General features: G+C 45.8%; 1 protein-coding gene across 6 annotated transcripts in view; it reads right to left on the reverse strand.

Annotated features, from left to right (window-relative positions):
• Nucleotides 1-14,743, reverse strand: part of PRKN (parkin RBR E3 ubiquitin protein ligase) — a 1,237,035-nt gene that overhangs the window by 37,504 nt on the left and 1,184,788 nt on the right. For all 6 annotated transcript variants that reach the window (XM_061428497.1, XM_061428495.1, XM_061428496.1 and 3 more), the window contains one exon: nucleotides 1,017-1,100. In XM_061428497.1, the coding sequence (XP_061284481.1) occupies nucleotides 1,017-1,100 (84 nt within the window). The remainder of the gene's footprint in view (nucleotides 1-1,016; nucleotides 1,101-14,743) is intronic.

A 14,743-nucleotide genomic window follows, 5' to 3' on the forward strand; every position in this document is an offset into this window, starting at 1 on the left:
CACACAGAGTCGGACACGACTGAAGTGACTTAGCAGCAGCAGCAGCAGCAAAGCTACATTGTAACTTTTAAACCAGGTGCCCCTAAGCTCTGTTCATCCAGGGTGGAGCACACCTATCAGATCTTTTGATCATATAATAGCTTGTCTAACCTGTTGGTTCTTTCCATAGATCAAAGAAGTGGAATGATGAATAAGCAATTAGCATATGACCAGATCTCCTCAGAGTTTAGTAATCTCTCGAACAAGCTATGTGAACAAGAGAGCATCCAAAGAAAGCTCACAAGAAGTCAACAAGCCTGCACGCAGGGGGATGACGATGACTCTGAGCCCCCATCTCAGTGACTCACCGATACTACTTCCCTTTTTCCCCTTAAAACCTTCATGGCTGAGCAGACTCTTCAGAGATGGTTTCTGGGGGACACTGAGTCCACCATCTCCTCAGATTGCCGGCTTTCTGATCAAAAGCAATTTTCCTTTCTACCAACAGCTGCCTCTCAGGGATTGATTTTCCAGCAGTGAGGAGCTGGACCTGAGTTTGGTAAGAATATTGCTAAAGAAACAACGATATTTTTGCATCATATAATACTTCTATCACATCATTCATGGAGGGAGTTCTCACCAAAGACTTTAAACAAGGGCACTTAAAAAAAAAATAATGTGAAGTTAGTATTGATTTCCCTGATTCAGAGGTTGTTAAATTGCTTGATGTCTTTTCTAAAGACTCCTCCGATCACGCTAGACTCCTTATCCCTACTCCACTCGCCCCTGGGGAACAACTCCCGTGGAAGAACCAACACACCACACATAACCGTTGGGAAGTCTGCAGTGGGACCCTGAGGACAGGTGTCGTCTGGAGGGACTGATGACTGGGGAGCTGGAGCCCCATTACCATGGCCGTAGGCTGCTAGTCTGGTCCTTTCTTTTTCAGATTGGAACCTTTGGTGATCTCCAGAAACCAGCTCCTGTCCCTGATGAGAGCCTGAGCCCCGATCTGGGGAAGGAAGAGGGCGCATTACCTGAGTGACTGTTCCTGAGGCTTCAATCACGGCGCCGCAGTCACCCTCATGGTACGGTTCCTTACAGTCCCGGCAGAAGACGAACTGCGGGAGAACACAAGCAGGTTAGAGGTGGGCTTGCGGGCCCCGTTTGGTCACAGCCTGCTTTCCTTTCCCTAGCTTGCTCTACTCCTGCCCCTGACTTGGTGACGCTTTCTGAGCCAAACTACCTTTCTCAAAGAGGAAAAGCAGTCCTATTTTGATGACACTGTTCACTCTTTACTAAAGAATGTTCCAAGCACCGCAGAAGCATTTTGAAAATGAGTCACATTTCCTCTCTTCAAAATGTTTCTAGCCTAGCAGAAGAGACAGCAATGCAAAGAAATACCTATGGTTAAGTGTTACTGGTGTTAGCATATGAGGAAAACAACTCAGCCAAGAATTTCACATCTGATATTTATTTACTTGCATCAGTTCAGTTCAGTCCCTCAGTCGTGTCTGACTCTTTGTGACCCCATGGACTGTAGTATTCCAGGCTTCCCTGTCCATCACTAATTCCTAGAGCTTGCTCAAACTCATGTCCATCAAGTTGGTGATGCCATCCAACCATCTCATCCTCTGTCATCCCCTTCTCCTGCCCTCAATCTTTCCCAGCATCAGGGTCTTTTCCAATGAGTCAGTTCTTCACACCAGGTGGCCAAAGTATTGGGAGTTTCAGCTTTAGCATCAGTCCTTTCAATTAATATTCAGGACTGATTTCCTTTAGGATGGACTGGTTGGATCTCTTTGCAGTCCAAGGGACTCTCAAGAGTCTTCTCCAACACCACAATTCAAAAGCATCAATTCTTCAGTGCTCAGCTTTCTTTATGGTCCAACTCTCACATCCATATGTGACTACTGTAAAAACTATAGCTTGACTAGACAGATGTTTGTTGGCAAAGTAATATCTCAGCTTTTTAATATGGTGTCTAGGTTGGTCATAGCTTTTCTTCCAAGGAGCAAGTGTCTTTTAATTTCATGGCTACAGGCACCATCTGCAGTGATTCTGGAGCGCAAGAAAATAAAGTCTCGCACTGTTTCCATTGTTTCTCCATCTATTTACCACGAAGTGATGGAACCCAATGCCATGATCTTAGCTTTTGGAGTGTTGCGTTTTAAGCCAGCTTTTTCACTCTCCTCTTTCACTTTCATTAAGAGGCTCTTTACTTCCTCTTCACTCTCTGCCATAATGGTGGTGTCATCTGCATATCTGAGGTGATTGATATTTCTCCCTGCAATCTTGTGCAGGGAGTCTTCCAGCTTGTGCTTCATCCAGCCTGGCATTTCGCATGATGTATTCTGCATATGTTTTCTTGAATAAAGGATTTATATATCCATGTTAAAGGTCTTACTTTTGTATTGAAAGCCTACTGTGGAAAGAAGAATGGGCCATCATGGGTTGAATTCTGTGCCGCCAAAACTCATATGTGGAAGTCCTAACCCCCGGCACCTCAGAATGTGACTGTGTTTGGAGATAAGACCTTTGAAGAGGTAAGTAAGATAAAATGGGGTTTCTCAGGTGGTGCTAGTGCTAAAGAACATACCTGCCAATGCTGGCGACATCAGAGATGTGGGTTCAATGCCTGGTTGGGGAAGATCCCCTGGAGAAGGAAATGGCAACCCACTCCAGTATTCTTGCCTGGAGAATCCCATGGACAGAGGAGCCTGATGGGCTACAGTCCATGGGGTTGCAAAGAGTCAGACATGACTGAAGTGGCTTAGCACACACGCATGCAAGGTAAAATGAGGTCCTTGGGTGGGATTGTGCAATAGGACTGGTGTCCTTACAGTAGGCGATCAGGACAGGCACTGGGACTGAGAGACGACCATGTGTGGGTGAGGGAACGTGAAGTGTGAGTCACTCTGACGTGTCTGACGCGACTGTGGCCCGCCAGGCTCCTCTGTCCCTGGGATTCTCCAGGCAAGAGTACCGGAGTGGGTTGCCATGCCCTCCTCCAGGGCATCTTCCCGACCCAGGGCTTGAACCGGGGTCTCCTGCCCCAGGGACGTCGAAGGAGAAGGTGGCCATCTGCGAGCCGAGGAGAGAGGTCTCCGAGAAACCGCCCCTGCTCCCCCGTTCTCGGACCCCCGGCCTCAGGAACTGTGAGAACATACGTTCCTGTGGTCTTAGCCCCGCTGTGGCGCCCCAGGAAGCTAAGGCGTGGCTGAAGTGAAGCCTCTCACCCGGAGACGGCGCTCCCGTCAGCATTCAGCGCTCCCTCAGGATGGAGGAGACCTAGGAGTCGATGGTCCTCCCCTTTCACTGACTGAGGAGGAGGCTAGAGACGTGAACGCTGCAAAAGGAAGCTGGCCTACGCCGGCGGGCCTCGCTCGGCCCTGCGGCCTGCTTCCCCTGCCCCCACGCCGGCCGGCCTCGCTCGGCCCTGCAGCCTGCCTCCCCTCCCCGGCCCCGCGGCGGCTGAGGGCCTGGGCTCCGCGGCGACGCCCCGGGCTGGAGCCATCGCCCCGCCCCTTGACGACCAAGACCACCTTGGAAGAGCGGCCTCGGAGGCTGGGCCTCGGTTTCCTCCTCTGAGAAGACAGGGTGACAATGATAACTGTCTCACATGAGCGCCACGAGAGGTAGCTGAAATAAAACATGCTCAGTGGCTACAGGCAGGCCTGGCACACGGTGTTTTCTGAGGAGATGCCAGCCAGGCACTGTCCTTATTTCACGGCTGGGGAAGGAGTTAGTTAGACAGTGTTGGCTGCTCAGTCATGTCCAACTCTATGCCCACCGGGCTCCTCTGTCCATGGGATTCTCCAGGCAAGAACACTGCCGCTGGTTGCCATTTCCTTCTCCAGGGGATCTTCCCAACCCAGGGATCAAACCTGCATCTCCTGTGTGTCCTGCATTGGCAGGGGGTCCTTTACCACTGGTGCCACCTGGGAGATGAGTTCCTTCACTAGAAAACTGGTTCCCTTCAACAACCACTCAATTTACTCCGTGGGGAGTAACATCTCTCCCAGCAGAAGCTGTATTCAGGGAAGATGTTCCAGCAGAAAAGAGAGCCGGTCAACGAGTATGGCGTGTGGGCGATGGTGGTGGTTTTAGAGAACAGGCCCTGTGAGATCTGATACTCCTCTGCTTGAGAGGCAGGCTCCATACCCCTCCTGCCTAAATCTGGATGTGCTGACCCCTCGACCAGAGTTGGTAGAAGTGACAGCCTGCCACTATTGGGGCCCTGGCATGCTGCAGTCCATGGGGTTGCAAGGCATCAGACACAACTGAGCTACTGAACTGAACTCACAAAAGCTGGCAGCTTCCACTCTCTGTCTCCTGGGACATTTGCTCTTGAAGCCCAGTCACAATGGAGAGGCTTGCATGGAGAGGAACTGAGGCCCCCAGCCAACAGCACTCTTGCCGGCCGGTGTCTGAGCCGTGTTTCACCTGCGTCTTCCAGCGTCTGGGTGACCTGCCCCCTGCTCACCCCACGTGGACTGGAGACAAATGCTTGCACAGGGCTCTGTCCAAATTACTGGTTTGCGGGCAAAGGCAAAACAAAGCAAAGCAGGAACCAGACTGTCACTGTTCTAAACCCTAAGTTTGGGGATGCTTTTTACATGGCAATCGATAAGCCCATACAGCAATGACACTGTGTTCCTGGAAGCCTCGAAGAATTTCCAGAGGCTGGAAAGCTCCCAAATTCATATACTAGAGCATAAACCAGAAATTTCACTCAATTTTGCTTGAGATAAGACTGATTTGGGGACTTCCCTGGTGGTCCAGTGGTTCAGAATCCTCTTTCCAATGCAGGGGACACGGGTTCGATCCTGGTGGGGGAAGTAAGATCCCACATGCTGTGAAGCAGCTAAGCCCACTTGCCACAACTAGAGAGAGGCCCTTGAGCTGCGGCTAAGACCTGATGCAGCCAAAAAGAAGGTTGAACTGATAACCCCCCAAACAAACAGGATCTAGAAAAACCCAGCTTCATCCCAAACACATCACCACTCTGCCTCACCTCAAAATAACAGCCTTTTCAGGACGGTTTTTTTCACGTTGTCTTTTCCAGAAACAGGTTCCCTGCTCCCTCCTACCCTCCCCACGGTCACTTTCTTGTTTCAACAACTCATCTGAAAATAATTTTAATGTCAGGGCATAACAAACAAGAAGAACAAGTATTTTATGAGGAAGAGGCCTCCTCTACAGATGTCACCATCTGGCTTCCGAGCCAACACTTTCAGAGTCTTTTAGCCTTCTTATTTCTTCTCACAGCAAAGAGACTGAGCCCGCCTTTTGTGGGACGTAAGCGTTCCTCAAAGGTTCATCTTGGTGGGAGAGGGGGGTGTGTCCGCTCGTGTTTACACAAAGCACCAAGACGGCCAGGCTTTCACTTCTGACATTTTAACTTTCCCTGAACTGAAAGCTAATGCAGTGAACAGTGAACAGGTTGGATCCTAGAGTTCCTTCTTAAGGTTTTTCTTTTTTTTTAAACGTATCCGCTCATCTGGGTTTGCCTCAGACCCATCACTCTGCTCTTGTGTAGAAAAACTGTGAGCTGTGTGGTTCACTCATTGAGAAGAGCTCACTGTATGATCTCAGCCCAGCGCTTTCCATGGAAGCAAGTCTGATCTCTTGGCGTGACAGGGAAAACGCTTCACATCTTATTAGCTCGTGGGTGAGATATAAAACCAGTTTCATGGTAGAGGAACACCCTGGAGGTTGATCATTTTGTCAGAATAAATAGGGCTTTCCTGACACAAAGACATTAAATTCCCTTTCCTACCAGTGCTACGAAGAATAGAGTATTAAAAAAAATCGGAAAAGAAAGCGCATATAAAAATTAAACCCTCACCGCTTCAGTATGGCAAAAGGCAAGCAAAAGCTTGAAGAATGTGCTGGTGATGATTTAGCATGAATGCACTTGCTAATTTGCTCTTATTCAGAGAGTATAACTTAAGTTTAGCTACATCGTGCCTTTGGCTTTCTAGTTAAATAACTCAAATCTGTCTCATACAAAATGAGGACATAATTAGAAGGTCTGGTTTGATCTAAAAAATATCTTCAGGTTTTTAATTTAATTATGTAGAAGACTGTCAACCAGGTGCTTGAACAAATGCTTAGGCCTTCGTTTCTCAAACTGTGTAGCAAGGAGCCCTGGGATGCCACAACAAATTCACAGAGGTGTGGTGGGATTATTTACATTTTTGAGGAAAAGCACAGTGATGCTTGGCATCTGTGGGACTCTGAATTACTAACTCATGGCATTAATGTACATTGTACTGCTCTTCTTTTGATGACATCCTGTTTTTGCAAAGCAGGATTTTTGGAGGTTACTGTGTGATAAGAAAGACAGGTGAACATTTCTTTGGACCAGGAGATGTAGTTATTTAAGAATGAAATAAATACATTTTTTTCTTTCAATTTATATGAACTGTTTTTTCAAATGGCTATTAAGTTGTTAAGATATTAATTCTTACTATGTTATTTGGACCTAAATATTTAATAAACAGAACTGTTAGGTATTTCTTATGGCCTAGAAGCACCAGGAGAAGCAGCCACAAAGGGCAAGGTGAACAGAGGAAGTTTGGGGAATTCTGGCTTAGGCAGACATAGGATTCCTTGAAATCATATTTTGGGTTTGTTTGCAAAAACTCCCAGGGCACAGGTATTTCCAAAGAGCTTGAGGAGGAAGCAAATCTGACTGTAATATTTTCACAGTCTTTCTACCGACTTAACCTGTCTCCTTTCTAGGGCACATAGATCTGGCTTTACCAATAGTGTCGACGGCCACAATTTCCCCAGGGGCTTATAAGTGATTAACTGTGGGCTCACTTTTGCTGAGGCTCTTTTAAGATGCCTTATGAGTAAACACTAATAGAATCGACTACCACCCATTTACATTGTATACTTTTCCTGGGTTATTTTCTTTAGAGATAGATCTGACAAATGCCAACAATTTCTGCAGTTTTTTAAAAAAAGAATCTTTAAAGCTTAAAAAAAAATCTTAACAGTAATAATACTTACTCTATTGATTTTCTAAACTCTATCCCCTTATGAAATTTGATTAAAAACTGATACACATGGGCTGTATTATCTTAGTGTCTGTGATGTTAGTTTCATGTGTCCACTCGGCTAGACTATGGTGGTGGTGGTTTAGTTGCTGAGCCATGTCCGACTCTTGCAATCCCATGGACTGTAGCCTGCTAGGCTCCTCTGCCCATGGGATTTTCCAGGCAACAACACTGGAGTGGTTTGCCGTTTCTAGTGCCCAGTTATTCAGCCAAGCACTAATCTAGGTTTCTCAGTGTAGGTATTTTGTAGGTAAGACCAATAGTCACTTTACCTTAAGGAAGGGAGATGGTCCTAGGTAATCTGGATAGGACTGATTCCATCAATTGAAAGTTTTTAGGAGCAGAACTGAAGCTTCCTCAAGAAGAGAGTTCACCTGTGGACAACTGAGTTCCAGCCTGCCCTTCCTTGCAGCCTACTCTATGGATTTAGGCCTTGCCTGGCCAGCCCCATAACCACATAAGCTAATTCTTTGTGATCAAGCTCTGTCTGTCTATATAGATGTAGGTGTATTAGATATATAGATATCTACATATACATAGGGCTTCCCTTGTGGCTTAGCTGGTAAAGAATCCGCCTGCAACGTGGGAGACCTGGGTTCGATCCCTGGGTTGGGGAGATCCCCTGGAGAAGGGAAAGCCTACTGGCTCCAGTATTCTGGCCTGGCGAAGTCTATGGACTGTATGGTCCATGGGGTCACAAAGAGTCTGACAGGACTGAGTGACTTTCACTTCACTCACATATAAATATATACTAGAGACCTCCTATTGTTGTTTTTTGCTGTTGTCCAGTCGCCACGTCACGTCCGACTCTGTTCGACCCCACGGGCTGCAGTATGCCAGGCTTCTCTGTTCTTCACTGTTTCCCAGAGTTTGCTACCCACGGGATGATGCATCTTAGAATATAACAGCAGGAGCAAGTTCATCACATCCAACAACATGATGGCTTCCCTTTATTTGACAATGAACTTGGTGATCCAATACATTTTTCTCTTTGGAGTAGCTGCCTGGGAAGTTGAGGGCAAGTTTCTCACGTAACTATAGTAATTAGCTCATTCTAGATGCCTAAAATGAAGCATACAATTTTTTTTTTAAGTTTTTTGGCCATGCCATGCAGTGTAACAGGATCTTAGTTCCCCAACCAGGAATCGAACCTGTGTCCTCTGCGGTGGAGCATGGAGTCTTAACCACTGGACTGCCAGGGGAGTCCTAAAATATACAATTTTAAAACAACTATTCAATTAGGGATAAGTCCAATGAGATAAACTTTTTTTTCCTAGTAAGAAATAGCCAAACTGTTCTTAACATTCAAGTCATATATCTGTCTTGAAATTAGTATGTGTTGAGTATTTACTTTTGAAATGAATGAAAACTTGGACCTGGACAATATGTAAGAGAATAGCATATTGTAATTCATGAAATCATATAGCGATATTTATATATTAAAAAAATCAGATACAATTTAGTGTTTAAAAGTAAAGCCTCTGAAGCCTGAGAGACCTTGAGTCAGAGACTCTTTTCTACCATTTATTATCTGTGTGATCCTAACATCTCTTTACTTTAGTTTTTTTGCATCTGTAAAGAAGAAATAATAGATAACTAAGACCTCATCCAGTTTCTGGCGTACAGTAAACATGAGAAATGGTTTTCTCATGGAGTTACGATGTTTTATACACAAAAATATTCTACAGAAAAGTAAGGTGATAATTAAGCACCTTGTTAATTAAAGTAATTCCCAGTGTACTAATAACTGCTGTGGTCCTGTGAGGCCCCGAGTGAAACTGAGGACCTCCTGGGAAGTGCCAGGCTTGTCAACTCGCCATGACTGCGGCAGAGAGAGGGGATACTGACCTCTTCTTCTTCCTGTACGTGCAGAGGTGTCGTCACTGCCAGTCCTCTCAGGAAATCCCGTACTATCTTACAGCTAAATGAACCGCCCATCACTTTATCTTTCAGTATCATGTCAGTAGACAAGTCGTTTGATTGATGCTTGAGCTTGATCTCCCATATGCTTATAATGGAGACATTCAAAAGGAGATGTATGTATATTTTCTCTTTGGAAGCATAAAAAGGAATCAAACGAACAGCCTCCAGTGCTATCAAAATTTTCAAGTGGCTGCTGATCAATAAAGTTGAGAGCCAGTCAATACCTGTAAGTGATGACCCTCGAAATAAGGGTTTGATCCTCCAAGTTGAAATGTCTCTATATGAATGCCCAAAGTTCTTTGCACGTGTTTTCTATCACGACATCATCTATTATAAAAGCATTTTATTATGCTTATTATTATTTATTTTTCTTCCACAGCTCTGAAGTTCTGTGTTAAAAGAGCAGGAGAACATCAAATGCCATCTCAGGACCCCTTACTGTAGTCAAGAGAAACATCAAAACTATAAAGCACACGTTTGTCCTTCTCTGGGAATAGATAAAATATTGTTCTTCTAGGCGTCTGACTTTCCAGAAGATGGCAGCAGTGATATAAGAGATTCGGCCCCAGTGTATTAAAAATAGTCCATCGAAAGAGCCAGGCTCCCTGTGGGGCGACTAGATGCCCATATATGCAAAACTGGTTCTGACAAGACGGTGCCACAGAACAGAAATGGTGTTAAGAGTCTAACTTGCTAAAGCACAATTCTGAAAGGAAGAATGTCAGGTTATTTCCTTTCAAGTCCACAACATTTTAAAATCACAGAATTTTATGGTGGGAAGCAGCTGTAAACTGGGCCACGCTCTAAATGCAAACAGACTAAGACGCCATCTCCAGACGGCTAAAAATAAATAACTTCAAGGAAACTGAATATAGCTCAGTAGCTGAGTTCTTTTGTCTTTTTCAAGTTCTATCCAGCTCCTCAAGGGTGGGTCGACGATGCCATCTCGATTCCCACCAAGTGCTGTCACTTCTACGCCCTCTCCCCTCGCCCCGTCCCCTGAATTATTTTTGTTTTAGGTTTGCTACATGAAAAGCCCCTTACTTTCCTTGGTTTAATTTCTATTCACGGGAGCTCTTAAAAGAACCCTGAAAATTCTTTTTTTTTTTTTTCCAGTAGCATCATGAGGTCATCAAGTACAAGTATGTATCCATTCAGTCTTTAGGTTGTACAGAGTCTTAATATATACGATTACCGTGAGTACCATCTAATGGGAAACTTTATCACCATCTGTCTCGGAACCTATTAGAGAAGATGAGCTCACACTATAAGAGACCATATCTTCCAGGCTACTTTCAACAGGACTGACCTTGGAACCTTAAATTAAGAGAAGAGCCTGATAAATGCTTCCAACAGTGAGGGTGGGGCTCCTGGGGATGACACTGCCGGGAACTGAGGCGTCCACGGTATGATTATAGACAAAAGCATCTGAACTTGGTTTCTTCTTTAAGCTATTTATAGTTTTTCCTTACTGTTGTGTGAAAATTGTATAAATCATATGTTGAAAATTGTATAAATAGTTATGCTTAATTGGTTCAAAGTGCTTTTCAGGTCTATTATATCCTTCTACTTCTCTGTATATTCATTCTATTAATTTTTGAGAGTTTGATATTGAATCTCCAACTAAAAATCTTCATTTATCTACTTAAAAAAATAAATGTAATATATAACTTTATATATTTATAAATTTATAATTTATATATTTATAAATGTATATAACTTTGTTCAGTATTTTCCAAGCCTCTTGTAAATGTGTTATCATAGTTTCATAATTTTAAAAAAATTGTAAAAAGATATTCTTGTGTTTTCAAACTTAAAAATGTTTTCAAAAACAGCTTTATTGGGACATAATTCACATGGTCTGAGTTTTAAAAAGTAGTTTATGTATTTTTTGAGTGGATAATGCACACAGCACAAATTTAAAAGATGCAAAAGGCAAATAGTAAAAAAAAAAAAAAAACGTCTCCCTTCCTCCTTGGTCAGCTTACCAAACTCCCCAGAGACAATCGCTGTCACCTGCATAAATGAACGCTATTTTGAGACTAAAAGCAGCACAGAGTATTGCTTTAGGCAACGGGCTCTGCCCCTCACTTTCCATGTCATACACTCACAGCCTGTCCTGTATCAGCACCTGCTGAGCGGCCCTGAAGAGCTGAAATCTTCCTCAACGGCCACACGATAGTCAAGTCGACAGACGTATCTTAACTCACACATTTATGAATGAATTCAAGCAGCCCCCACGGATGAGCATTTAGGTCCTTTCCAGTATTTTGCCATGATAAGCAAAGCCGTGGGGCGTGTCCTCCACAGGTCATTTTGCACATCCGAGAGGAGACCTGCAGGGTGAGTTTCCAGAAGTGACATAGCTGGATCAAAGGGTGTGCGACGTTCATATTTTGACTGCTTTTGCGAGCCTGATCTCCGTGGAGGGTGCGCTGGTTCCGGGTCCAACAGCCAAGTGTGTGAGGGAGGGCTTGTCCCCGGTCCTCTCCAGGGCGCCGTGTCAACCATCAGGGCCTGCGTCAAACCCAACAAGGCCACAAGAGAATCTCTAACTCTAAAACCTGCTTCACCCACATTGGATTTCTGCAAAGACACCTTCCTGGATGGAGAAATAGCTTCAAGTCACTTCTGAGCCTTGTCCAGAAGGCTGAACCGGGGTCAAGCGTGAGCTGCGGCCGGCCCTCTATCGCTTGTTTCCCTGTCTCCCCCCAAACCTGGGCTCTGAAACAAGGTGCTCGGAGCCTGTCACCAACTTGTTCAGACTGGCCTGATTCCATCCTGCTGGCGAGAAAAGGATTCTAAGTGAATTTTTGCTTTGGTGGTTTTAAACAACTGATGGCCAACAAACTGGAGGTCCAGCTGAGGGAGAAAGAAACAGGAGACACGGGAGCGGCAGGTTCAGATGCCCCTGCTGTGTCCTTGGCCTTAACCCTGAGCTGAACAGACTCAGCGCCGCTGCCAGGACATCAGCCAGGACAGGGCAGGGGCCCTGGGGCAGTGTGACAGGTGCGACCGATGGCAGTGACTCCTCTCCCTGAGCCCCACACTTCCCGCCTCACCCTCTCTTGCTGTAACCATTTCAAAGAAGCATTCCCGTGGTGCCTGCCCCACCATCATCCTCCCCAGCTCCCTCTCTCCCTTCACGGCTCCCCTTGTCTCAGAAGGCTAAGGTCAGATTGGCCTGCCAACTGGGACCCTTGTGTGTCTTTGCTGATGACGTTCACAGCATCCGTGTTCCTTCCAACAAACTTCTTGGTGGGCGAATTTCTGCATCTAACTGGAAACTCCCTCTAACATCTTGCAAGGCCGGCTCAATTTTGCTTTCCAATCAGCATTTCCCAGGCCTTATGGAGCATTTGGCTCCTTCCGGAGACGGAGCACTGGTCTCAGAGTATCACATTCAGCACCACTTTCAAATATTGCCATTCATTAGTGGGGCCCATTCAAATATTGCCATTAATTAGTGAACACGCTTGAATATGGCCATTCATTAGTAAAATGCACAGCATATGTCTTCTATAATTTTTTAACTGGTCTCTAATCCTTGTGACCTTATCATTTACAATCTGTAGCAAGACACTAGACTCTGTAAAAACGATTATACTCTGCCAGTCAAAATGTGAAATCCAGGCCATATGGCAGCTTGAGCCCAATTTGTCCCATGTGCCCGTGGGCATCCTTCTGCTTGCTGGCATGGCAGGGGAGCTGGATATTTCCCTTGAACACCTGGGGCTGACCCCGGGCAGCTCTGGGCAGGGTCAGCCTTGGAAAGGGGCCGGCAGTGTTGGCGGCACTCCCACTGGCACATCTTAGAGACGCTTGTCTCGGGAGGTTTTGCAGCTTGTCAGTGATAGATAAATCAATCAAAATTATATAGCAATCCTTGCCTGTGTGTTGGGCAGTTTTATAGGTGCCCTGAGAGTATACCCACTTCCGCCCACTCCCCATAGCCTCAGCCAAAAAAATGGCAGGGTATTTTCTCTCCAGGACTGTCTCTTTCTTATAGTCCTCTATTAAATATTGAATATTTATCTCAAAGAGTTGCTCAATAACTTCAGTTGTGTCCAACTCTTGGTGGCCCCATGGACTGCAGCCCGCCAGACTCCTCTGTCCGTGGGGATCCTCCAGGCAACAACACTGGAGTGGGTTACTATGTCCTCCTCCAGAGGATATTCCGATCCAGGGGTCGAACGTGCGTCTTCTGCACCGCAGGCAGATTCTTTACCGATGAGCCACCAGGGAAACCCGAACCAAGAGGACTTGTATCTCACTCATCCGTGTTTCCCCAGATTCAACGTCTGGAACGTATCTGGAACATAGTAGGTGATCTCTGTCTGTCTGGCGCATACCAGGCTCCCAGCTCAAGGCTGGAGAGACCGTGGAGAACAAGAGGTGGAGGACAACAGCCCCAGGTTGTGTGCTGGAGTGTCCAGGGGATGCAAGTCTGCAGAAACCGCCAGAGCTGAGCCCTGGGTGGGCTGGTGTTTGGCAGCAGTGGCATTTACTTTTCTGTCCTTCACATTCCATTCCCTCCTTAGGCAGTGGTTCTAACACCAGGCTAATTCCTCTTTGCTTTGCTGTTGTTGTTCAGTTACCAAGTTGTGTCCCCGTGGGCTGCAGCACGCCAGGCTCCTCTGTCCTGCAGTCTCTCTCAGAGTTTGATCAAATTCATGTCCATTGAGTCAGTGATGCTATCTAACCATCTCATCCTCCGCCGCCCCCTTCTTTTACCTTAAATCATTCCCGGCATCATGGTCTTTTCCAGTGAGCAGTGAGTCAGCTCTTGGCATCAGGTGGCCAAAGTTTGGAGTTTCAGCTTCAGCAACAGTAAATATTCAGGGAGGATTTCCTTTAGGATGGGTTTGATCTCCTTGCAGTCCAAGGGACTCTCAAGAGTCTTCTCCAACACCACAGTTCAAAAGCATCAGTTCTTTGGTGCTTAGCTTTCTTGATGGTCCAGCTCTCACATCTGTACATGACTACTGGAAAAACCATAGCTTTGACTAGACGGATCTTTGTTGGCTAAGTGATGTCTCTGCTTTTTAATACACTAAGTTTGCAATAGCTTTTCTTCCAAGGAGCAAGTGTCTTTTAATTTCATGGCTGCAGTTACTGTCCACGGTGATTTTGGCGCCCAGGAAAATAAAATCTGTCACTGCTTCCACTTTCCCCATCTCCCCATTCCCAACCTCCCTTCTAAGTTATGGTGCTGCCCGCTGCACGTTCCCAGCTGGTTTGGATGCCGTCACTTCAAATTCACACCAACACAAATCCCATGTGATTATTATGGAAAAGAAGACTGGGATGAAAGAGCAGAAACTCAAAGAGTTAAACTGAGGGACAGAGTAGGGGATCCTGGGTCCAGCCCTCCTCCATCCCTGCTTTCTTCACTCAGAGAACACCCAGTTATCCCAAAACACTAAGCACTGACCTCACATCCTCCCAGAACTACTCATTAATGCCAGGGCTAACACAGCAGTTGTCACGTAGGCACGCTGGACAGACATTTGTAAAATGAATGAGTGGTAGGAGCTGGAAAACTCTAAACTCTCGAGAAGCATGGGAAGAGCCCAGGGTCAGCAGGATCCAGCCACTGGAGGTTGATCCAAGGAGCAGGAGGATGGCACCAAGACATTTTTTTAAATCCAGTTATGCAATCCGTAGCTGAGTTCAGAAGCTAAGATCACAGGGCTGAGGGAGAGGGGAAGGCTTCATCACAGAGGGGTTTGGATTGGTTTGAAACCAGAAAAAGAAAAGGAAAAAGAATG

Source organism: Bos javanicus, chromosome 9 (genome assembly GCF_032452875.1).
Source record: "Bos javanicus breed banteng chromosome 9, ARS-OSU_banteng_1.0, whole genome shotgun sequence".
Classification (NCBI taxonomy): Eukaryota; Metazoa; Chordata; class Mammalia; order Artiodactyla; family Bovidae; genus Bos; species Bos javanicus.